The following is a 24,744-nucleotide window of genomic DNA, read 5'->3' as shown; positions in this document are numbered from 1 at the left end:
CTCTTTTGTTACATCTTCCAAGTTTTGTACTACCTCAATGGCTCTGGGTTCCACATAGCTCTCATGTGAAGACATTTAAATCATTAAGTTTAAAATGTTAGTTCACTTATTAAGTCGAACTTAAAAAAAATGATTTGTTTATTTATTTTATGTATATGAGTGCTCTATCTACATGTACACCTTCATGCCAGAAGAGGGCATCAGATCACATTTTAGATGGTTGTGAGACACCACATGGTTTCTGGGAATTGAACTCAGGACTTCTGGAAGGGCAGCCAGTGCTCTTAACCACTGAGCCATCTCTGCAGCCCAAGTCAAATATTTTAATTAGTTTGGTGAAGTCTTTTTAGTTATGCAACCAAACCAACACAGAACCCCCCTTTTATGATAAGAAACATAAAGAAGTAACTTCTTAAACAGGAAAAGGGCTACTACTGGACAACCAAGGATGAACAGATCTCTTAAGACAGGGCTGTCCTTCCCAAGCTTGCTGTTCTGCCTGGACATATTTAATGTAGATTATTAAGGAAATATTGAGCTTCTCAGAATTGGCCTGTGCCAATTTCCTCACTAGAAGTATCGTTGATTATGGAAGAAACCAGGCAGAGATTATTAAAGAAATTAATAATTTTGTTGGATGCCAGATAAAATATTACCTATTTTATACATTAGTAACAATAAACAAGATAAATTCAAGATCTTGTAATTATTCCTATACAAATATAATCTTATAGTTACCATAGTCTGAGAAGTATAAATTATAAATTAAAAATATTCAAGAAGGCTAGAGAGATGGCTCAGAAGTTTCCTGAAGGGGAAACACAGAGGATAACAGATCTCTAAGTCTATGCAGAATCTGACATTCTTTTGCTTCCTCTGTGGTGCACCAAACACAGATGGGAGCAACATAAGATACACACATGCAGGCAAAAACTCACACATGAAATAAAAATAAACAGAACATTAAAAATACACTAAAAGAAATGAAATACTTCAACCAAGAAAATACTTGGTTCTTCTGGAACACCCATACCCCCAACAAAACAAAACAAACAAAAACAAAAACAAAACAAAACAAAAAAACAAAACTAGCTAACCAACTACAAACACCACCATCCAAATCCAAAACAAAAACAAGTTCCCAAACCACACAATGTTGAGAATATACGTTATTTCCTCACATAACAGTTAATAGGAAAAAAAAGACAGCACTTGATAAAAACAAACAAACAAAAACCCAAACCCAAACCCAAACCAAACCCAAAATTCGTGTAGTAAAACTACCAACTAGAGTCAGTTCAAGTGAGTTAGAGCCTTGATAAGGAAAAGGCCCATAGGAAAAGGGCAGGCACAAAGTAGGAGCGATTAGGGCCAAACGCTGCAAATTAACATAGCTAATTAATCACAGAGCGCTGTGTGGTAGGGTGGAGTTTCAAGGAAACTTGGAGTTTCGAGGAAACTTATTGGAGCTTAAATCTGAGGCACTATTTGGGATGTACAATTACTTGAGAGTGACTTCTGTAAAGAAAAGGCCATATGCAGCCAATTCAAAGACCAAAAGTCGGTGATTTTTCAAACAGCATGTTTAGGTGGCTATGATTTTTCATTCAGACTTCTAGCCAATCACAGATCCAACATTCTGCATTCTGGCCACTTCAAAACCAAGAATGCTATCCTAACCTTGTAGGCCGTGTAAAGGCACACAATGGCATTGGGAAGGGGTTCTCTTGCAGGGAGGCATCAAGGATTTGTGCAGGGCAGTTCATTCATAGACCAGTCGCTTCCGGGCCTTGCAAGGAGCCCGGGGAGAGCGTGGAGGGCGTGGCGGAAGCTGCTCTTGGGGACTCAGGGAAGGGGATGAAGGCAGAGGCTGAAGTGGTGAGTCAGGGAAGGGTCCCAGCAGGTAGCTGTCCAGTTCCCAGATGGACTTAGGAGAATATCGCTCTGCTCCAGTGGAAGGCTCTGGGACTTGGTCCTGAGACAAAGGACTGGGCACCCCTGGGATGGAGGAAAAGCTCCCACTGGCCTGATCATATGGAGGCCTAGCCCAGGGCTCCAGGAAGTCCAAGTCTGCATCCTTGTCACAGACATCCTCTTGGTAGAAGTACTCACAGGTTTCTTCCTGGAGACCGACTAGGTGATCCTGGGGCCCGTCCTGGGCAGCGGGTCCTTGCGGGCTGATGGTCATGAATTCAGGCTGTCCTGGCTGGGGTTCTGTCATGAGTCCCTCGGGGACCAGGAGGATGGTGTGTTCTTGGAGGGACACTTCCAAGACCGAGTTGGGCTCTGGCTCCAGCAGCAAGTCGATGCCATCCAGGGGTAGCTGCAGGGCAGAGCCAGCGGCCAGGAAAACCACGGAGGTGGCGGGCTCAGCGGTTGCTTCCAGCTCGGGCTGAACCAGGGCCTCTAGACACGCGGGCTCCTGGTGGAGGCGGCGTCGCTTGGCAGGGCTGGGTGCTGGTGTCTGCGCTGACCAGCAGAGTACAGGGTTGGCGCTGGGGCTGCGGGGCCTGGTGTGTAGCATGATGGACGTCTCTGTGGGCTGGAGAGGCGCGGGTGCAGGGTGCTGCGCGGGCAGGTGCGAAGGTGCAAACAGAGCGGCTGTCTCGTGCTCCGCAGCTCTGTGTTTTCCTTTTGCGGCCGGATACACCCTGGACGTCAATCACACCTCAAGAGAGGCACCGGAAAGTGAAGTCGTGAAATGTCACACTAGGCTCCGCCCCTCTTGCCTCCATTTCGGAGGCTCCACCCAGGAGTGGCGGACTAGGCTTCCCAATAGCTTAGGCTATGCTTGAGAAACACTTCTGTGGCCTGTAGGGGGCAGAATAACTTCCATGTTTTGTTTTTGTAATGACAGACCAGGAATAGAATTCGAAGATGGCGGATCTTTAGATGTTAGAATTTCTGTTTTCGAGTGGTTTTAGGGATTCGAAAGATTACCAAAGCAAGGAGGCAGTGCACATGTATTCTTTTGCCGACAGGACAAGCATGCGATCCCAGCATTATGAGAGGATATGGAGGTGAATCCCAAGTTTCAGTCTAGCTTGGGTCACAGAGTGGGACGCCATTTTAAGTAACAAACAAGCATGGGTTGGATAGATTCCTCTCCTGGCAACAGTACATGGCACACAGACATGCACGCAGGTAAAAATCCATGCACATAAGATAAAAATAAACAAACCCCTTTAAAAAAAAAAAAACCATCCAAAATGAAGAAATGATGAAGAAGTAATTTTCTGAGCACTCGAATTCATGAGTATAGCCCTAGACTCGACTTACAGCTTGCTGTAGATAGAAACTAGTACTTCCTGCATAGGTTCTAAGCATTGCCTCGAACACATCTCCTACCTCAAGGATAGTGAAATGCACAGGTCTTTCTCCAGTTATAGAAATCCTGCATTTAAGATGCCAGAGTGAAACCGTCAGGTAGACATTTTCTGAAGATTTAGGGCTGTATTAAAACTTAGGCCCAGTGCGGGTATGATCACCTATGAGCACTTGGGAGGTTCAGGCAGGGGTCTCATCCTGCCTCGTCTCCACATGGAGCTAGAGGTCAGTCTGAGTTGCATGAGGTCCTGTTTTTTTTTTTTTTTTAAAAAAAAAAAAAAAAAAAAAGAAAAAGGAAAAAAAAGAAAAAGAGGGATAGAGAGATGGCTTAGCGATTAAGAGCCCTGGCTGCTCTTCCAGAGGACCTGAGTCCACTTTCCAGTACCCACACAACTGTCTGAAACTCCAGTTCCAGGAGATCCAACACCCTCACACAGACATACATGCAGGCAAAACACCGATGCACATGAAAAAAACCAAAAAAGCCAGGTGGTTCTGTCTAATGCCTCACACCTTTAATCCTAACATGAGGCAGAAGCAAGATGTCTGTGAGTCTGAGGTAAGCCTGGCCCACATAGTTAGTTCCAGGACTACATGGAAAGACCCTGTCTCAAAACAGCAACAAAGCAACAAAAAGAAAGAAAGAAGAGAGTATCATTGAGAGCATTAAAAATTGAAACAATATTAATAAAAATTTAATATTCTGTGTATATGTTCTATATTCTATTTTTATTTCTATTTATTATTTATTTGCGTGTTTGCTTTTGTAGCAGAATTTCCCCAGACTGGGTATGTGGAGGAGAACGGCCATGAAGTTCAAACCCTCCTGCTTCCACCTCTAGAGTGTTGGGATCAAGGGGCTGGCCCAACCTATCCAGTTTCCTGTGTACTGGGGAATGAATCCAGAGTTTATTGTAGGCTAGCTGTTCTACAGCTAAAGTAAATCAGCATCTCTGATTTGTTGAAGCTTTTTTTTTTTTTTTTTTTTTTTTTAGAAAAAAATACATTTCAATCCTCAAAATACCTAAAGCTCTGAATGGCGAAAAGAAATTCAAAGTTAAATATCTAGTTTTAGTTAATGTGGAAATATAATTAGAACTTATAATATTAATTTAACCTAAAGACACATTATATGTCTGATAAACTCCTGCGAGATGCTCAGTGGCTCTCTGTGAGCCTCTCATTCCTTCTTTCCTCCCTCTCTCTTCTTCTTCTTTCCTCTTTTCCTCTTTTATTCAGTACTAGGGTTCGAACTTACAGCCTTTCACATTCCAGGCAACTGATCTACCACTGAGCCACATCTCCAGCCCCTTTGCCCCGCTTTTCCAATAGTTTTTTTTTTTTTTTTTTTCCAGTTAACATCCTTGCCAGCCACGCGTATTTCCATTTCACTGCTGTACCTTCAGCTCCATTCCCCTGTAAGAAGCTTTTCATTTGGAGACAAGATCCAGAGAAATGATCAGGTCGGCCTTGAACTGCTCTATAGCACGGTTTGGTCTTGTGATTCTTTGACCTCAGCCTGCCCAGTAGCTGTGATTACAGGACTCAGCTGTCAGGTTTCCTTGGCTCTCATCAGTGTTATCCCCCTACTACTTCATTGGCTGTTGACTCTGGTATTATCCCTAATCACAGTTTCAAACATCTTACTCTCAGAGTACACTCTCCCAAGTTCCCAACTCAGTCTCTTAAATATAAAAGGTCTGACGTCAGTGTTTCTTGCCTTGTGACAGACTGAACATGAGTGGCTTGTGGCTTTCCCATTTCTTTTAATTAAAAATGATACCATCAGCTCTTCACTCCCTCCTTACCTGGGAGTTCAATCCCATGAGTAGTTGTTGCAATTGCTACCCTAGCCATATGGCCATTTAGTTTCTTGAGGACAGAATCTGTAAACAGAGTGAGGACTTAATTCAGAAAAGACATTTCAGTCTTGGGGGGTGTGTGTGTGGGAATGACACTGTTGGTAATATTCAGTTACTTTCAATTATCTTTGGCAGAGTCTAGACTATTTTTGGGTGGTCTTTACATTACAGAGGGGGGAGGTTTTTTTTTTTTTCATTTCCAATGTAGTCCATGCTCTAAATGATAGGCTACTGTTTAAGGCACTTGTACAACATGTTTACTGCTGATCTATTCCTAATAATAGCAAGGGAATGGGATCAACAAAATGTTGGAAAACAAAATGGAATCAACAAAAATACAGTGGTCTGTCCTTTTCAGTTGCTGTGATCAAATACCCTTACAAAAACAGTTTAAGGGAGAAAAAGCTTTATTCTAGCTCACAGATCAAGGATGCCTTGAAGCATTGTGGCGATGGTGAGGCCACTGGAACTTGCAGCTGTCAATCACACCGCATCCAATCAGAAAGAAGAGAGCCATGTGCTAGTGCCCAGCTTACGTTCTCCTTTTTAAATGTAGTTTAGGAATTTCAGCCTAAGAAATGGCATCACCTACAGTGGGCACATCTTCCCACTTAATTAACATCTTCAAGGTGGTCTCCCACAGGCATGCTCAGAAGCACCTTTCTCAGGTAATTCTGGATCTCATCACATCTACAGTGGAGACTAAGCAAGGTCGGTTCACTGATGAATGGCGAGTGCAGGGGCAGCACCTACACACAGTGGAATTTTATTCACTCATAAAGTAAAATCAAGTTATGAAATTTGAAGATCATTCACAAAACTAACAAAGTATCCTCCATATTAAGTGAGATAACCTAGGCCTATAGACAAGGGACCCACTTTCTTTCTCAGATGGAGATCTTAGCTTGTAACTTCACGTGCATATTTGGCGGAAGTAAGCTGTATGGAGGTCACAGAACATGAAAGGGACCCATGGGAGGAGAAATAAGAAAAAGAGGGCCAGGCGTGGAGGCGCGCGCCTTTAATCCCAGCCCTTGGGAGGCAGAGGCAGGCGAATTTCTGAGTTCGAGGCCAGCCTGGTCTACAGAGTGAGTTCCAGGACAGTCAGAGCTATACAGAGAAACCCTGTCTGGAAAACCAAAAAAAAAAAAAAAAANAAANAAAAAAGAAAAAGAGGGGGGCCGGGAAGGTGACAGAATATGACATGTAATATGAAAAAGGGAAGAGGGAAAGCTTTGGTGCTTAGAAGCTTTTAAACCAAGATGGGGATCAGAGAGATGAGCGAGGGGAGGCCTTGGGAGAGGGCCAGCCACAAGTTACTATGCTTGAAAATACTACAAAGAAACCTGTTACATTGTAAATAATAACCAGGATGGAACTGTGATTTGAATGAATTGTAGCATCTTTTGAAACTTTATTGTCTCTTTTAGGGGCTGGGGATAAGTAAATCAGATTCTCTCTGCCAGCTTCTCATTGTCTGAACAAGGTAGACTACCATTTAGATTGCTAATGAGGGGAATTTTGATTCTTTTAAGCCTTGTTCAGGGAACTGGGAAAATTTGAGGGGGTACCAGTGAACTCCTTAGGGACATCACTACCCTCCCTGGGTAAAGGCAAAAGGACAGTCCCTATTCTGGTCTTGAAGTACACGGAGAAAGACAATTTTTTGAGATAGTGTTTCCCTCTATAGTGGAGGCAGGCCTCCATTTTGCAATCCTCCTTCTCTTCCTCCTCTCAGCTGCCCGAGTACTGGGGTCACAGGTGTGGGCCACTACGCCCAGCCTAACATACACTTAAGTATCTAAGTCTACATGCAACTTGGCTTCTCCCTTTTAAAATCTTAGGAGCATCACAGACCTAGAGGGATATTTTCTGTCAAGGGAGCTAGGCGTGGAGTAAACAATCTGAGACATTGGGAAAATGTGTGAATTATTTGGACCACCTGACACCTGTACAGTTCTTTTCCTCTATCAGAGAGGTAAAGTGGAAGTTTCTGGTTGTGTCATGTGATGAAGACTCATGAGGTGTTTTGCTGAGTCAAGACCCATGAGAGGACTTGTGATGTTTGGAGAGAGTATACGTTGGACTCAATGGACAGTGACAAGAGGTGGGTGGGTGGGTGGGGCGGCTTGCGTAGCTAGCTGTGCAACTCTTTGTTGGTCTCATGTCTAAGCTTATCTTCACTTTATTGAGAGAGGCACAGCAGAGAACTTCTCCTGGTATTCTGGCTGGTCCTGGTTCCTCCTGTGGAACCATGAAGAGGCCTGGCTGTTTCTGCTGAATCATGCCACTACTTCTGATTTGTGTTTGGTACCCTGACACTACTGAACTGGACTGCTGGTATCCTGACAATGGAGAATAAAATTGCCCCTAAACTACTTCTAAATAGGTCCACATGTCCTTGTCCTATTTACCATCTTTTCTCCCTTACCTTTGGGCTAGAAGGGGTGGGGGTCAAAATAATTTGAGAACCCTTATTAAAGTAAGTTTTGAAAAATAAAACTAAGCCTAAAAAGAGACTAGACAAAGATAGCAGCATTTAGTGTAGAAGTTATAGCCCATGTATCATTTTTAGACAAGGTCTCGCTGTGTACCCTGGATGCTGTGGAACTTGCTATATAGACCCAGCTGTCCTTGGATTCACAGGAAACTGCCTGACACTGCCTCCCAAGGGCTGGGATTAAAGGTGTGAGTTATTCTACACAGTCCATTTGTATCACTTAATTATTTATATATTTTAAGGTGTGAGTTATTCTACTCAGTCCACTTGTATCACTTAATTATTTATATATATTAAGGTGTGAGTTATTCTACTCAGTCCACTTGTTTCACTTAATATATTTATTTAATGGTATGTATGTGTGTCTGAGTGTATGTATGTGCACCATAGGAGCAGAGTGCCTGTGGAGGTCATGAGAGGGTTCTGGATCTCCTGGAACTGGAATTACAAGCAGTTGTGTGGCACCTGATATGGGTTCTGGGCACCAAACCCATGTCCTTTGGGAGAGCAGCAAGTGCTCTTAGCTAGTGAGCATGTCTCCAGCTTCAATGTGCATTAATTTTACTGGAAATGTTTAATAATAGCTTTGAAAAGTCTTTGACTTTTTAATCCATTCTTACCTTGTTTTATTATGGGACAAGGAATCTATAAAGTCGCTTTCTGGGCCCTTCCAACCAGCTTTTGGTATCTAGAATGTATTATCTGTAGTTCTTACAAATATGTGCATGAGTCAGTATAAGTGTAAGGCAGGCAATACTGGCTCGTTTGTGCCTCCCCCAAAGGTAAGCTCTTACTGCAATAGGGTAGCACATGTTTGCACTATGTAGCATTTTGGAACCGGAGGCAGGAGATGTATTAGTAATTAATTATTCATGTCAAATGCAAGACCACCCCAGATCAAGAAAACCCTTCTATGAATATTGGCCACTCTCTCTGTGCTTAGGAAAGCTTAGTTTTCAATTTAGCTCAACTCCAAAGAATAAAATCCACAGTTTCCTGACTCACCGGGTCAGGAAGTCTTCAGAGGCAGCAGGCATTTAAGGTCCCTAGGCGAGTTGGTGATAAGTGGTCCAAGGTCCAGACAAAGAGAAGAGAGAAGGGAGAGCTGATGAGGTGTGAAAGGGAGGACTGGAAGTATAATGGGTGAGGGAGATCTGGTGTGTGGAGGACAAGGACGGGAACCTTACCGGAGAATCTAGACACGTTTCTTATTGCCTTTGCTCAAAAACTCTTTTTTTTTTTTCTTTCTTTTTTCTTTTTTTCAAGACATAGTTTCTCTGTATAGCTCTGGCTGTCCTGGAACTCACTCTGTAGATCAGGCTGGCCTCGAACTCAGAAATCTGCCTGACTCTGCCTCCCAACTGCTGGGATTAAAGGCATGCATCCACTGCCCGGCTCAAAAACTCTTTTAATGAAGGTTTTTTTTTTTTGTTTCATTTTGTTCCCCCCTCTTTCATTGTTTTTTTTGTTTTGTTTTGTTTTGATTTGTTTTGTTTTGTTGTGAGACAGGATTTCTCTGTGTAGCCCTGGTTGTCCTGGAACTCGCTCTGTAAACCAGTTTGGCTTTGAACTCAGACTCGCCCGTCTCTGCCATCTGAGTGCTAGGATTAAAGGCATGTGTCTTTGAAGATGTGGATTCAGAAGTTTTTGGAGGCCTGTGAGTACTCAATCTAAGATGACCACCTCTGAACCTGTGAAGTCTCATTCCTGTCCTTTTTAAAGGTACTTTCCAAAAATTTTTAAAGCTTTCAGCGCTCTGAGCCATAAACCCCCAAGAGTCCACATTATCCTTAGCCAAACTACGCCATTCAGAAAGGGACTCAAGATCATGAATGCAGTGTGACTATGGTTGGTCAGCAGGTACTGTTCCTGAAGGGGAGCTTGTTGGAACAATGAACTCTGTAATGGCTAGCAATGGCAGTAAAGTATATTAGAGGCCCAGGACAGGCGGTGGCCTCTGATATGATGGTTGGCCTTTAGAATACCAGGAAGGGCACTCAATGGAGTGGAAGCCAAACAGAACACAAAATGGAGATGGAAGCAGGAAATTCATCTGGTTGTATTGGTGGCCCACTTGGTGATCCCTGTGGATGATGTACCTGGCGCAAGCTGCCAGACTGTGAGAGTGGCTCAGACAGTGGACATACAAGGGACGGTCAGCAAGTTCAAACTTCCGGGATTTTCTTTCTTTGGACACACTTTTAGACAGTACAACAAAATGAAACGTGGGAAAGAGCAAAAGGTGAAAGAAAAGGATTCCATCAAGGATGGCAGTTGGATCGAATTGATAATAAAACCCTAGAATAAATATGCAAAGGCCTCAAAGAGTTCAGACCACCTGCTCGAGCTTCACACTGGGCTATGAGGACTGTCAGAAAAACTAAAGAAGATCTACCCAGTGAGAAAGCACAGAGGCTGCAGAGTGTTCGGCCATGGAGACACTAGCCCATCACTTGCATCTGATGGTAAAGAAAAAGGTGAAATGTTTGTCGTGAAAACGGAGAACGTAGCAAGTATGCTGGGAGTCTGGCGTTCGGAGGTAGCTGGAAGTGTGTTGATTTGCAGCGGCATGTCCTATATGGTCAGTACAGCTTGTGTTCCTCTTGGGAATGGATCTTTCTGGCTGATCACGTGCAGTAATTGGGAGAGGATATTTAGGAAATCTGCGGCTATTGACCAAATTATGATCAGTTTGGTGTCAGGCAATGGTTCAACTTCTGGAGCGGAGGCTGCAGAGGTTTGAGTTGTTTTGCCATGTATGACCTAGCATTACTTGTTTGTAACTAGTCTTTCACATGCTTTTGTCCTATGGGGTTAACAAAAGATCTGCCTATATAATGTCATGTGCTTTCATCACCCGGGCTTTTCCCTGAGCCTTTGTTTGTTTGTTTTCCGAGACCAGGTTTTTCTGTGTAGCCCTGACCATCCTGGAACTTAACTCTGTAGACCAGACTGGCCTCAAACTCATAGAGATCGGCCTGCCTCTGCCTCCCGGGTGCTGGAATTGTGCACCACCAGCACCCAGCTCTGCCTAGCTCTCATCTGAGCTTCTTGATGAAATCATGACTTCTGTACATTCCTTACCATTTTGTTCTGTGTTGCTCCTCTGTATGATATAATGTCTGATGTATTACAGCCCTGGGTAGATCCGTAATATCCTGATCATGTCCCTCTAACTTTTGGATCTCTTTCACTATCTGTCTATACATTCACAAGGTTTTTACTTAACTGAGGGTAGGATGTCCAAGCCTTCCTAGAGCAGCATGTAAGAATGTTAGCACTGTCTTACAGGGTCCATGCACTAAGTCCTGGATCATGGAAGAATGCTGCTTTTCTTTTTTTAAGATTTATTTATCTATTATATGTAAGTACACTGTAGCTGTCTTCAGACACCCCAGAAGAGGGCATCAGATCTCATTATGGATGGTTGTGAGCCACCATGTGGTTGCTGGAATTTGAACTCAGGACCTCTGGAAGAGCAGTCAGTGCTCTCAACCACTGAGCCATCTCTCCAGTCCAGAAGAATGCTTCTAAATAGAGAAACTCTCATTTCTCCATTACCTCTGTCCTACACCTGCCTCTTAGTGTTTAGTGTTGGATGAGTCCTACTGCTCTGGTAGTGTACATAGTTTCCTTCATTACTTACACTCTCAGCATTTCTGATTGGGTTACATTGTGTTAGACATGGTTACTTGTGATGGAGAAGAGACAAGAGTAGATCTTGATGAAGTGTAAAGCATGTGTTTCCTTGGCAAGCTGAGGCATCTGTGTCAATTTAATGTAGAGGCAGAATGCCAAACTTTTGCAGGGAGGAACAGGTTATTTTTGCAGGCAAAGAGAATGGGGAGGGATTTTAAGATGTGCCCGGTGTCTTCATCCAATATTTAAGGGTCTGATCAGTGCTGTGAAATTGTTGTTGTAGCTGATCCTAGTTTGTATGGAACCGGTCACCCTATTCTTCCACCGCTACAGTAAATCTTTAGCCATGTATTCAGTTTCCCTCCACCTTTAGTTCTAAGAAACAACAACTATTTGGATACTATCAAGACAGATTGTTTGGATACCATATTAGACTTTTTATCAGTAAGTAACCAGTTTCCTTCTCTTTTCAGAGCGAAGGTCCTAGAAGCAGGCATTTAATTCCACAGTTTGTAACTATCTTTTCCCCCATGTAGCCTGAATGTGTCCTTGAACTTACTTGGTCACCATGTTGTCCTTGAATTACTGGCCACTCTGCTTCAACATTCTAAGTGCTGGATTTATAAGTAGAAGCCCCTACAGAGGGAAAGTTATACCTCATGAAACTACCCTGTGCTCCAGTTTCTCAAATGGTTAAGACACTGACAGGTGTGGTCCTTCCATTTGTTTCTCAGTGAGAGCATCCGTAAAAATCATCTGTGTTGCTGTAGCATGCCACAGACTACACAAGAGGCATGATTTAATACTGTGAATGCATCTTAGTGACTCTGTTACGTGACAACCCTCGGCAGTAGCTGTCTTCAATCAGCGTGTGAAGACTTTGATATGGAGATTTACACACAGAAATACAAGTAGGAGATGGAAGGGTTGACCTGGGAGGTAACTGGAAGAAAGGCCTTGAGCCAACACAGTGGGTGCTGTAGAACTGGGCATCCTGTCTTGGTTTAGAACATATGGCAGAGTCTGTATGCCTTGAATAGTAATGGGAGCAGACTGCCTCTAGAGACCGAGAATGATTCCTGGAGATCAGCTAAGTCAACTTAGCTGTTGTAACTGGTTAGTTTTTGTCAGCTTGACACAAGGGGGAACCTCAATTGAGGAGCTGCCTCCAACTGACTTATCTTGGGCCAAATGTGTGGGGACATTTTCTTGATTATTGATTAATGTGAGATAGGAATATGGATATTCTATCCCAGCATCACTGTTGTGTGAACATTGGAAACTGTCCTTTTGTGGTGCCTGAAATGGTGTGTATGTGTGTGTGAATGTGGGTGTGAGTGTGTGTATGTTGTTGTTTTGACTGTATGTGTGCCATTATACCCCATGTAGGCCCAGTGTCCAAAAAAGGCATTGGGTCCTTTGGAACTGGAGTTACAGATAGTGAGATGCTATGTAGGTGCTAAGAGCATATCTGGAAGAGAAGTCCTTAACCCCTGAGCCATTTCTGCAGCCCCCAAAGCGAGTTGATTTTAGTGAACATTTAATTAGAAGTTTTGAAATGAACATTGGCGAATAGCTTTAGTGACGTGAATATGTAAGAAAAACAAGTAGAATTTTGAAGAGGATGAAGGATGAGCTAACTGCAGAGAGAAAATACATTGCAGTTAAGGCAATGGAAATAAAAAGAGCAGGAGACACAAGGGGAGAGATTTATTAAGCAGGACCACCATTTTCCTATTGGAGAGAGGTTCAGAGGCCTAGAAGAGTGATTTCTTTTCTTTTCTTTTTTTTTTGCACAGAGACCTGGACACTCTTATTCCTTAGCCTATTCCCTAGCCCCGTGAGCCATTTTAGAAACTGAGACTTTAAGGAAGGAATTAGCCTGTATTTGTAGTTCACTGAGTCCCAGAAGACAAATTTCTGTAACTAAACATACCAATGTGAAACTAAAGTAAGCAGATTAGTTACAAAGACATGATAGTACAGAGAGACTTCTTGTCTTCATCAGTGAACAGCAGGAAAGAATACCATCTCAAAGTAATGAGAGAATATAGATAAACCCAGCGAAAATGAAATGAGTTTGTAGGTGTAACTGAAACATTTCCAGACAGAAACTAAGACTTACCACATAGGTCATGAATGAAAGCATCCCCAAGACTTGTTTTGATAGGGTGGTCAGATGTGGTGGAATACAACTATTATCTTAGCACTTGTGAAGTTGAAGCAGAAGGCAAGCCTGGGCTACACAAGAAAACTGTCTTTATATCAAACCAAAAATCGTAGCATAGTAAGAAGACAAAATAGGGGCCAGTGGGATGGCTCAGAGGGTAAAGGGGCTTGTGGCCAGACCTGACAACCCGAGTTCAATTCCTGGAACCCATAGGATGGAAGGAGAGTACTGATTCATGCTAATTGTCCTTTGACCTTCATATGTGTGCCAGGGCACCAGCATGCACACACAAACAAAACAAATACATAAATGTATTTTTTTAAAAAGAAACTTAAAGTGAAGGAAGACACATGAAGATAGAATGAAAGGATGGAAACCAAGAATAGGAAATAAAAGAAGCGGTAACAAACTTGAAGAATCTAAAATATATTTGTCAATGTTCCTAAAAATAGCTTTATGCTGAGATCTGCTTCATGGTGTTGGTTTATCTCGTTATAAGATATGAGACTGTTCAGGAGATGGTTCAGTGGTTAAGAACACTGGCTGCTCTTATAGAGAACCTTAGTTTTATTTCTAGCATCCAGACTATGCAGCTCAAACTATCTGTAGTTCTAATTCTGATTCCAGGGTATCTAGTGTCCTCTTTTGACCTACACAGGCACTCAGGTATTCACATGGTGCACAGATATACACACAAACACACACACACATGGAGGAGGGGAGTTTTAACATTAGGAGTCATTTGAATAGAAACAAACAAACAAACAAACCACTGAAAACCCCAGCAAACACATGAACAAAAATATACTGCTCTTCCAAAGGTCCTGAATTCAAATCCCAGCAACCACATGGTGGCTCACAACCACTCGCAATGAGATCTGATGCCCTCTTCTGGCAAGTCTTAAGACAGCTCCAGTGGGAGGTGGATCTCTGTGAGTTCAAGACTGGCCTGATCTACCTACATTGTGAGTTTCAGGAGAGCCAGGGCTCTGTAGAGAAACCCTGTCTCAAAATCCAAAAACCCAAACCCAACCCAACCAACCAACCAACCAACCAACCACTCTCTAATATAAAAGAAACTCTATGGAATGGTACAGATGACAAGGTCCTTAGTTGTTGTAGGAGCTGTCACCACCAAGCCACCACATGGGCTGATGAAAAAGAAACCGTGGAGCACCATGTAGGAAGCAAAAAAAATTCTAAAAATGCAACAATGGATTCCTTAAGGCAACTCTCCAATTGTTTCTCCTTTCAACCATTTCTCCTCAAGCCTCTCAAAGAGCATCTATTTTTAAAAGTCTTTAGCCCCACCCCTGGTCTTATATCTTCTCTTATCATGTAGCTATGTGTGTACCGACGACTCAGGGCTCAACATAGCTCTTACATGAAGATACTCTAATACTCAAAATTTTAAAATGTAATTTAATTCAATTATTAAATCCAATATTTTGACGAAGTCTTTGTACTTAACCAAAACCAAAACAGACACCAACATTATTTTACAATCAGAAACTTTATAAAGTAAAACCTCAGCAGGACAAACACTATCAAATAGCTATTTACAAAAAGACAATACTTTATGATAAAATTCAAGTAAGTGCCTTATTACATTACATATAAGAATGTACCCGTACTTAATTGGACTTAAATATCCAATAGAAAACATTAAGGATCTTTTTTTCCAGCCAATCACAGAGCCAATATTCTACATTCTGCCCACTTCAAAACCAAGAATGCTATCCTAACCTTGTAGGCCGTGTAAAGGCACACAATGGCATTGGGAAGGGGTTCTCTTGCAGGGAGGCATCAAGGATTTGTGCAGGGCAGTTCATTCATAGACCAATCGCTTCCGGGCCTTGCAAGGAGCCCGGGGAGAGCGTGGAGGGCGTGGCGGAAGCTGCTCTTGGGGACTCAGGGAAGGAGATGGAGGCAGAGGCTGCAGTGGTGAGCTAGGGAAGGGTCCCAGCAGGTAGTTGTCCAGTTCCCAGGTGGACCTAGGAGCATATCGCTCTGTTCCAGTGGAAGGCTCTGGGACTTGGTCCTGAGACAAAGGACTGGGCACCCTTGGGATGGAGGAAAAGCTCCCATTGGCCTGATCATATGGCTCCAGCATGTCCAAGTCTGCATCCTCGTCACAGACATCCTCTTGGTAGAAGTACTCACAGGTTTCTTCCTGGAGATCGACTAGGTGATCCTGGGGCCCGTCCTGGGCAGCAGCTCCCTGCGGGCTGATGGCCATGAATTCAGGCTGTTCTGGCTGGGGTTCTGTCATGAGTCCCTCGGGGACCAGGAGGATGGTGTGTTCTTGGAGGGACACTTCCAAGACTGAGGTGGGCTCTGGCTCCAGCAGCAAGTCGATGCCATCCAGGGGTAGCTGCAGGGCAGAGCCTGCGGCCAGGAAAACCACGGAGGTGGTGGGCTCAGCGGTTGCTTCCAGCTCGGGCTGAACCAGGGCCTCTAGACACGCGGGCTCCTGGTGGAGGCGGCGTCGCTTGGCAGGGCTGGGTGCTGGTGTCTGCGGTGACCAGCAGAGTACGGGGTCGGCGCTGGGGCTGCGGGGCCTGGTGCGCAGCATGATGGACGTCTCTGTGGGCTGGAGAGGCGCGGGTGCAGGGTGCAGCGTGGGCTGGTGCAACAGCGCGGATGGAGCGGCTTCAGTCTGGTGCTCTGCAGCTCTGCTCTCCTCACGCTGGATACACCCTTGATGTCATTTATATTTCAGGAGATGCGCGGGAAATCACGTCGAAGGATCGGGAAATGTCATAGTAAGCTCCGCCCCTTCTAGGCTCCGCCCAGGAGCGTCGAGCTGACCAATGGCTGTGGCTGTAGTTTGTAGGTCGGTGCGTGGAAATGGGTTGGTCGCACTGCATGGGCAGCCATTTAGTTTGTAGGCCTTCTCTTCGCTTTGGATTGTGGGCCTTGTATGCTTTCATCACACTGTATCTGTAAGGAATCACTGCTCAAGTCTCGCGAGTGGAATGCCATATCAGGGACACATGAGACGTAATTCTGGGTTGACCTATAGTGCCGGAAGTTTTGCACGTAATTCTAAATCTCTTTCCGATTTTTAAATGACCACTCAATCATCCTCCAGCAATGGTGAAACAGAATGTAGAGTTACCGTGTTTTGTGATTATTATTATTATTATTGTTATGCGAGCCAGTCTTGTAAGCATTATACTGTGAGCCTGAAGTATGAGTTATTGAATTGGATGTTAATCACAACTCGGAGGTATATCGTCTTATCTGTTTTTAGTCCAGTATGCAGTTGAAAAGTCATGTCAAAGAGTTAGCGAATTCTCTAGGGTCTGGTCTCTAGCTAAACTAGGTATAGCAATTCAACTTTGCTGAAGCTGATAGTGCCCAGCGCACTGATCTAAGCTGCAGCTTCAAGTCCTATTTGGCATATCAAAGTGGAGTAATGTTAACTGCATAAAAGAGCCCATCACTGATTTTTTAGAACAGGTTTAAAAGCGAAATGACGACAACAAAATATTCCCTCTTATGCTTGTCGTTTAGCCATGTGATTCTTCATCCTGGAGGTAATTATGATAGGAGAGTATCTTGTTTATTTAAAAGAAAATCATGCACATATTATTTAAACTCCCGTACATTTTTAAGGGCCATATAAAATTCCACCCTATTTGAATCCTGTTTTTTTTTTTTTTTTTTTTTTTTAAGGTGGAGTATGTCTAAGCATTCCAGACTGGCATGAACGAAAGCTTCTCCTGCAGTCCTCAGAGATGAGATGATAAACTTCGTGACGCCAAGTTTCATGTAAGTCAGGCCCTTTGAGATGGACATTTACGTCTGTGGACTGCCCATGCTCACACTGGAACCCTCTTGTGTAGGCTCTTCAATATTAACGCTATGAAGGGAATTAAAACTCCGGTAACCTTTGTCCTGAGCCACTCGGGGTATGCTGGCCTTCAGTCTCGATATTACGCTCCTACTGAATTTCCGGTATTTCTGTCTGTTAGGTGGAACATTTCTCCAAGGAACAGGGGCCTAGGGACAATTCTGTTTAGGCCCCTGGAAGGTTTCAAAAACTCTGGTTAGAACCTAAAATTCCAGAGGCTCCTTCCCTAGGGGCAAGGAGTGTTGCTCCCTGCGCTCTAGCTCCCAGGTAACCCAGGCAAGCTCAGAGCTCCAGGCTGAGGGTGGGGGTGGGACAAAGCTTGCTTTGGGGACCTGGAGAGGTCTGTCTGTGACCCTTGATCAAGGGGAAGACTCGAAGAACTGGAAGGTTCCTGAATAGGGGACTATTGAGGATGGAGGCAAGAGAATCGTGATGTAAGGGAAGATGGATTATCACAGCACAGGGCAGCACACTGGAAGGGTCTCAGGGCCGAGTGGGTGGCCCCCATAGCTGTTGTTTGTTTGGTCTCAGGAGCTTATCTGGCACAAAATCTGATCTGAAGACAGGGACAGAAGCAAATTAGCAGGGATGTTGGTTTCCACTCTTCTACCAGTTTCTAATTGGGCAATCCTGGGCAAGTCATTTCACTCTCCCTAGGCCTGTTTCCTCACATGTAAATGTGGGCCATGCCATCCTGCTCTCCAGGGTGGTTGTAGGGTGGTGTATGCAATGTTTATGGGATGTAGTGAATGTTGACTATATTAGCTATTTACTGCAACATTTATAATAGAGCTCTCTTACTTGTACTGCCAGCCTTGCCTGCCTGGTCCTCCACATTGTATGGCACATACTTGGAGAACAGTAAGAAAGCCGTTGCTTCCTAAAAGGATGTCTGAGCCACGAGGAAGCAGCTTCTAAGTGTTCACATGGGTTCAGGATTGGCTAGGCTTCCAATCAGGTGTTCTCCATCTTATCTGATCTTGGCCTCCTCCTTAAACGGTCCAAAGAAGTTGGATTTCGTGGCAAGGCCTTTAATCCCCTCACTTGAGGGTTAAAAAGACAGGAGGATCTCCAGGAGTTCCAGGCCAACCAGGGCTACAGAGTGAGACCCTGGTTTCCAAAAAGAAAAGGAAACAAGAAAAATGCCCAAAGGTTGTAGGGTGGATTGTTACGCATGCTCACTGGTATCAGGCAATATGATCCAGCTAATTAGTACAAGATGCTTAAAGTTCTGTGTGGACGAAATTGGCACAAATGACAGGTAATTAGGTGTACACATCTGGGCCTCATTGAGGGAATGAAACTCAGGAGGGGACTTGGGTACAGGAAACTGGTTACAAGGAGGACATGAATAAATGGGACCCAAGAGTTTGTGAGACTGAAGCCACCAAGGACTTGGGACCCCCCCTTGGTGCTCTTGACGCTGGCCATTTCTTTATTCCTAATTTAATTCCCTTCTTTTGGCACAGGCTTATGTAGTCAGGCTGGCCTTGAACTCTTGTGCAGCAGAAGCTGACCCCAAGTCCTGTTTGACCTTCCACTTCTTACGTGCTGGGATTATGGATATATGCTAGCTTGTCCAGATGATCTGACCGTCTATGCGTCCACTTTAACACAGAATTAAACAGCTGAAATTGCTATTTATTTTTAGCCACATGAGTAATAATTACATTTCAAAAATAATTCAAACTGTGAGATTGTGGGCTCTGGTCAGCTACTAGTGAGTTAAGAGCTGGGTCTGTGAGCTCATTTTTCTGAGTGTACGATGGTTGTCTCGCTGGAATGCTGATGGATCGTGAGCACTCTTCTGCCACATCAGAGCTTACCGCCATTTTGTATTGTTACCTTCAAAGCACGTGATCTCTCCTGTCTTCTTCCGGAGGCCATTTTACATGCACTGTTGACATCTAGATTTCGATTGTTTTGTGTAAGAAGGGGCAACTTCTAAAGTCACTTATATATTCTTCTAAAGTCACTTCTTTGCCTCTAATGGAACACTGAAAGCAGCTGAGCTGTAGGCTGGCCTTGTGGTAATCCTGGTTATTGTGGCATATGACAGCAGGCTGCCTTTATTGCTTGGCATCACCGAATGCTCTAGTATTGATGGTGTTGTCTAAGCTGTGATGATGGCCTAGGTGGCCACCAAATATTAATCCTGTATAATTTTAAGGCTACCAAACTGACATTCGAGTAGTGATTTGGCCTTAAACGCTGGGGAAGAAGGCAAATAGCAGATGCTTATGGAGTCCTCAGGGGGAAGTCAAACCTCAGAGCTTTGTTATTATCATCAAAATCCAATGATTTCTGCTTTTAACTTTAGCCAGCTTATGAAGGTTCACTGGTTTCTAGTTGTCTTCCGGGTTGTGTAGTCATGTAGTTTGCAATGATGACAGTTCCCCTCCTCATCAGGTCTAATTCTGTGGACAGGAACCTCCAGGGCAAGATAAAGAATGATGAGAGATGGTGTCTTTTTCTTGTTCTAGGCTTTCTGAGAGTGTGGCTCGTCTTCACCAGGTAAGCATGCTAGCCCTGTTGCTCAGAAATAAACGGGTAAAAGAGATGTGATCTTCTGCCTTTCTAGTGAAGTGTTTTCAAATTTGTAGAAACATTTCCAAAACTGTGTTTCTTTTATCACCGTTGTCATCGTCTTGATCATTTGGCTTTATCATTCTGCCTCTTAGGAAGATTGCACGATTGTCTGTCTGCTCTTACGGTGGACAGTGGAGAAGCTTAAGGTCCTCCAGTTCTCATAATTCTTGGCTTCTTTGCAAATCTTCCCTGATTTCCTATTTCCTTCTCATTTCTTTCAGGACAAGAACCCCTGACTCTGTGGATTTGTTTACCAATTAATCCACTCATATAACTCCTACAGATTAATTTGGACTTGATACATTTTTAACATCACAACCAACTTAGTAAAAAGTTTCAAGATGTATTTGCATTTTTTTTCTGCTTCTGGTGGAAGGACCACGGTTAAATTGCTGTGTTCAAAATGTACACGGATTCATTCTTCTCTTTGGTAAGATCATTTCATTGCATAGAGATATAGCTTGATTCACTCACATTTACATTCAATTTTATCCTTCTTCTGATTCTCTCTCTCTCTCTCTCTCTCTCTCTCTCTCTCTCTGTCTGTGTGTGTGTAAGTTCATGAGGTGTATGAGTGTACATGGAACACATGTGGCAGTCAGAGCGGACACAGGTGAGAGGATGTTTCTGATGCCATATACAGAAACTTGCCAAAGATCTTCTCCTGAGGTTCCCGCAGCTTCTTGCTGCTTCTGCGGACTCAGGCCCAATTGGCAGAGTGATGACAGCTGATACAGACTTGTACTCACATACTGAGGCAAGACCTGTGGATATATCATCATATCACATGATATTTGGAGGGGGTATAAATAGGACTCAATGGAGGGTGACAAGGGTGGGGTGGGGTGCTTGGCTTGCTTGTGTAGCTGGCTTTGCAACACTTCTTTGTCTTGAGTCTTTGCTGATCTCTGCTTCATTGAGCAGAGCTTCTCCTGGCACCTCTGGTGGTCCTAGTCCCTCCTGGTGACTCATGCCGATTTGTCTGAGGCCTGGCTGTTTCTGCTAGGTTGTACCATCACTGCTGATTCATGTTTGCTATCCTGCCAATACTGAACTGGACTGCTGGTATATTGGTGAGGAGTCTGTGAGTGGATCAAGCTGTTTCTGCTGATCTGTGAACCAAACTGCTGATTTCCTGACAAGATAGATGGGATTTGCTCTAAAGAACAATTTCTAAACAGGTTCACTTCCCCCATTTCCTAATAATCTTCCTTTTCCACTACTTCTGGTGGGTGGTGGTCTAAAAGAGAGGTTAAAGTATTTAAGAACCATTATTAAAATTAGGGCTGAGAAAAAAATTAAAGATTACATGTGCGTGTACCCAGCTCCTTTACCAACTGAACCATCTCCATGGCCCTGATAGTACAGTTTTTTGTTTTTTTGTTTTTTTCGAGACAGGGTTTCTCTGTGTAGCTCTGCTGTCCTGGAACTCAGAAATCCACCTGCCTCTGCCTCCCAAGTGCTGGGATTAAAGGCGTGCGCCACCAACACCCGGCCAGTACAGCTTTAAAATGTGCCATTAGACTCTGTTTGCCAATGGATTTACGATTTAACTTCACCTTGACATTGCTCTTTAGGATTGTCATTCTCTTTTTTCAAGACAGAGTCTCATTCTATATCTCCGGGTATCTTTGAACTCACTACATAGACCCAAATGTCCTCAAACACAGAGATCCACCTGCCTCTGCCTCCCAAGTGCTGGCCCCTCGTCTGTAATATTTTTTAATTTATTTTGCTATTGATATTAGATTTACTATGTAAGAATAACCTGGAAACATGGAAATCTATACACTGAACAGTGTGGTGTAAAACTGTGTGGACCTGGTACTGTCGGCCTGAAAGATATACTTCTTCGGTAATTATAGACTTTAGATTTTGTTTCTCTGTTTCTAGTCTTTTGGATGAATTGCATTTTTAAGTAATATAATTCTTTTTGTGTGGCTTTTAAAACATTTAAGTAAAAGTGTTCTTTCAGCTTTAGTTATCTTTTCTGTATCTGTAATCATTAATTGGCTACCATTTCATAACATCTGTTATCTGTGCCTTTTCTCTTTTGGCTTTTCAAGACAGAGTTTCTTTGTATAGCCTGGGCTGTCCTGGAACTCGCTTAGTAGGTCAGGCAGGGATAAAATTCAGAGATCCATCTGCCTTTCCATGTTTTCTTGATTAATTATATTAACCTGGATTCAAACTGCTTGGGTTTAAATCACAGCTGCGGCACTTATGGCTCTGGCCCATGTCTACCTATCTTCTCCTTGTGCTGCCCCCCACATACAACCCCCCGCTTGTCCCCTGCCATCCTCCCCTCTTGTCACCTGAGAAGCAAGAACCACAGTTGAGAAACTGCCTTTATCAGATTGTTCTGTGGGCACATCTGTGGGGCGTTTTCTTGATTGATACTGTTGTGGGAGGGCCCAGTCTGTTGAGGCTGGTGCTACTCCTGGGCAGTTGGTACTGGGCTGTATAAAAAGGCAGCTGAACCAGCCATAGGAAGCAAAGCCTGTGAGCAGAGCTCTTCCATGGCCTCTGCTTTAGTTCCTGCCTCCAGGTTCCCGCTTGAACACCTGCTCTAGCTTCCCCTGGTGGACTCTAAGTTAAACCATTTCCTGCCCCAGCTTGTTTTGATCAGTGTTTATCACAGCAACAAAGGAAGGAAACCAATACAGAAATTTGTGCCCAGTGTGGGGTGTTGCTGGGATGGGCCTGGCCATGTTTCTTTTGGGAAGGACTGTGAAATCATTTGGAACTTTGGGCTGGAAAAGCTATTGAATGCTTGGGGCTTAAAGAACTCTTATGGGTACTTGGAAGAGAATTCTGTAAGCTTCTCTTGATGGAGGACTGTAAAGTATAAGGTGAAATAAACCCTTTCTTCCCGAAGCTGGTTTTAGCCAGTGTTTTATTACAACAACCAAAAGCAAACCAGGACTGTGTGTTTAAAGGCTCAGTGTATGGGCCGTGCGTCCTGTTCTGTTGATCTGCCTGCTGTTTCTCTGATACCCCCCCCCCCCCCAGCTCCATTAATGCAGTGGTACAATAAGGCTGAAAGCTAACATGTCAGACCTTCAACTATGATCTACCTTCCTATTTCGATGGCTATTCTAGGTCTTTTGCCTCCCCGTATAAATCTTCAAATCTACTTGTTGGTATCCACACAATGCACTGAGATCTTCATTTGGATTTTGTTGATTCTATAGATCAAAGCAGAAAGAGCTCACATCACGAGAGTGTTTGGTCACGTCTTCTCAAGCACAGGACAACCAGGGCTATACAGAGAAACCATGTGCCTAAAAACCTAAGAAATAAACAAACAAAAAGGAAAGTAAGAAAGAATGAAAGACAGAGAGAAAGCACAAGAAACACACACAGACACCAAGGTACACTTTCACATCCATAGAAAACGCATACAACAAAATAGAAAACCATAGTTCATAAGCAAAAGACCTATAAAGCAAGAAAAAAAATTAACAACAACAGCTGCAAGCCTGAGCAAAACACTGACACACACACACACACACACACACACACACACACACACACCTCTAAAAACTACTCTTGAGTTCACTTTGTGTTTTTCGTTTACTGCTGGGCATGAATCTTGCTCTTGTGTATGGTTGGTAGACCCAGTGAAACCCCTTTGGAAAAAACTAATTTTTCCTTTCCAAGTGGTTATCTATTAGAGATAGCCTCTAGGTTAGGATGGTGGCTTTTGTTCACCTCATGGGGCAGGTGTTTATGTTTCATACATGATCTTCTCCCTCTGGCCTTTTTATGATCTCCTGTCATGTGGAGTTTGCTGGTAAGCTACATATTATGGGTTGTCATCCTTGCTAATCTTTTCTCAAATATGTTGCTTTTTTCCCCTTTAGACCATGGTGTCTTTTGTTGCACAAGGAAAGAAAATATCACTTTCTCCGATAAAACTTTCCTGTGAAAATTAAAGATATTTATTTCCTTCTAATAATCTCATCAAGCTTAGTGAACGTGTACTACATATCAAGGTGGTCTTTGGATTTCTCTTTTTGTTTCTTTTGAGACAGGGTCTCACTCTGTAGCCTTGGCTGGCTTTGGAACTCATTTTGGAGATCAGGCTGGCCTGAAGCTCATAGAGATCCGCCTGCCTCTGCCTCCTGAGTGCAGGGATTAAAGGTGTGCACCACCATGCCCAGCCTGGTATTTTGTTATTGTTGTTGTTGTTGTTTTTAAGTAATTGCTCCAAATGATGTCACCTGCCTGTATACTGGTGCATGGTTGCTTCCTGCAGAGGCCAGAAGAGGAAACTTGATCCTCTGGAATCAGAATTACAGATGATTGTGAGCCACTGTGTAGGTGCTGGGAATTGAACCTGAGTTTTTTAGAAGAGCAACCAGTGCTCTTAACTCCTGAGCCATCTTTCCGGGCCCCATGCTTAGTATCTTTTCTTTTCTTCTTCTTTTTAATCCAGGAACACTACAGCTGAATTTTTCATTTTTTAATTTTAATGTAGAATATTACATTTTTCTCTGACTAGGTCTTGGGAATTTTTTTAAAGACGTATTTATTTTTATTTATACAAGTACACTGTAGCTGTCTTCAGACACATCAGAAGAGGGCATCAGATCCTATTACAGATGGTTAAGAGCCAACATGTGGTTGCTGGGAATTGAACTCAGGACCTTTGGAAGAGCAGTCAGTGCTATTAACCACTGAGTCACCTCTCCAGCCCAAAAGTATAGTAGTTCTAATTTATCTTATTTTTATTTTTTTATTTTTTTCACTTTCACTTTTTATTATTATTATTATTATTATTATTATTATTATT

The 24,744-nt window shown here is 43.4% G+C and overlaps 2 protein-coding genes across 2 annotated transcripts; both read right to left on the bottom strand.

Moving 5' to 3' along the window:
• Positions 1–1,618: 1,618 nt before the first annotated feature.
• Positions 1,619–2,524, bottom strand: LOC110328688 (proline-rich protein 23A3-like). The gene has a single exon (XM_021208109.1). It carries the CDS (start codon positions 2,522–2,524, stop codon positions 1,763–1,765), a length of 762 nt encoding a protein of 253 aa, XP_021063768.1. The 3' UTR covers positions 1,619–1,762.
• Positions 2,525–15,326: 12,802 nt separating this feature from the next.
• Positions 15,327–16,073, bottom strand: LOC110328705 (proline-rich protein 23A3-like). Its single transcript, XM_021208127.1, has one exon. It carries the CDS (start codon positions 16,071–16,073, stop codon positions 15,327–15,329), a length of 747 nt encoding a protein of 248 aa, XP_021063786.1.
• Between the last annotated feature and the right edge of the window lie 8,671 nt (positions 16,074–24,744).

Source organism: Mus pahari, chromosome 10, assembly GCF_900095145.1.
Source record: "Mus pahari chromosome 10, PAHARI_EIJ_v1.1, whole genome shotgun sequence".
Lineage (NCBI taxonomy): Eukaryota > Metazoa > Chordata > Mammalia > Rodentia > Muridae > Mus > Mus pahari.
The sequence above is the reverse complement of the archived record's forward strand: the minus strand, read 5'-3'. Positions and strand labels throughout refer to the sequence as shown.

Bases quoted from the DNA above. Each gene is read 5' to 3' on its own strand.
- LOC110328705 (XM_021208127.1), bottom strand. From the start codon at position 16,073: ATGCTGCGCACCAGGCCCCGCAGCCCCAGCGCCGACCCCGTACTCTGC.
- LOC110328688 (XM_021208109.1), bottom strand. From the start codon at position 2,524: ATGCTACACACCAGGCCCCGCAGCCCCAGCGCCAACCCTGTACTCTGC.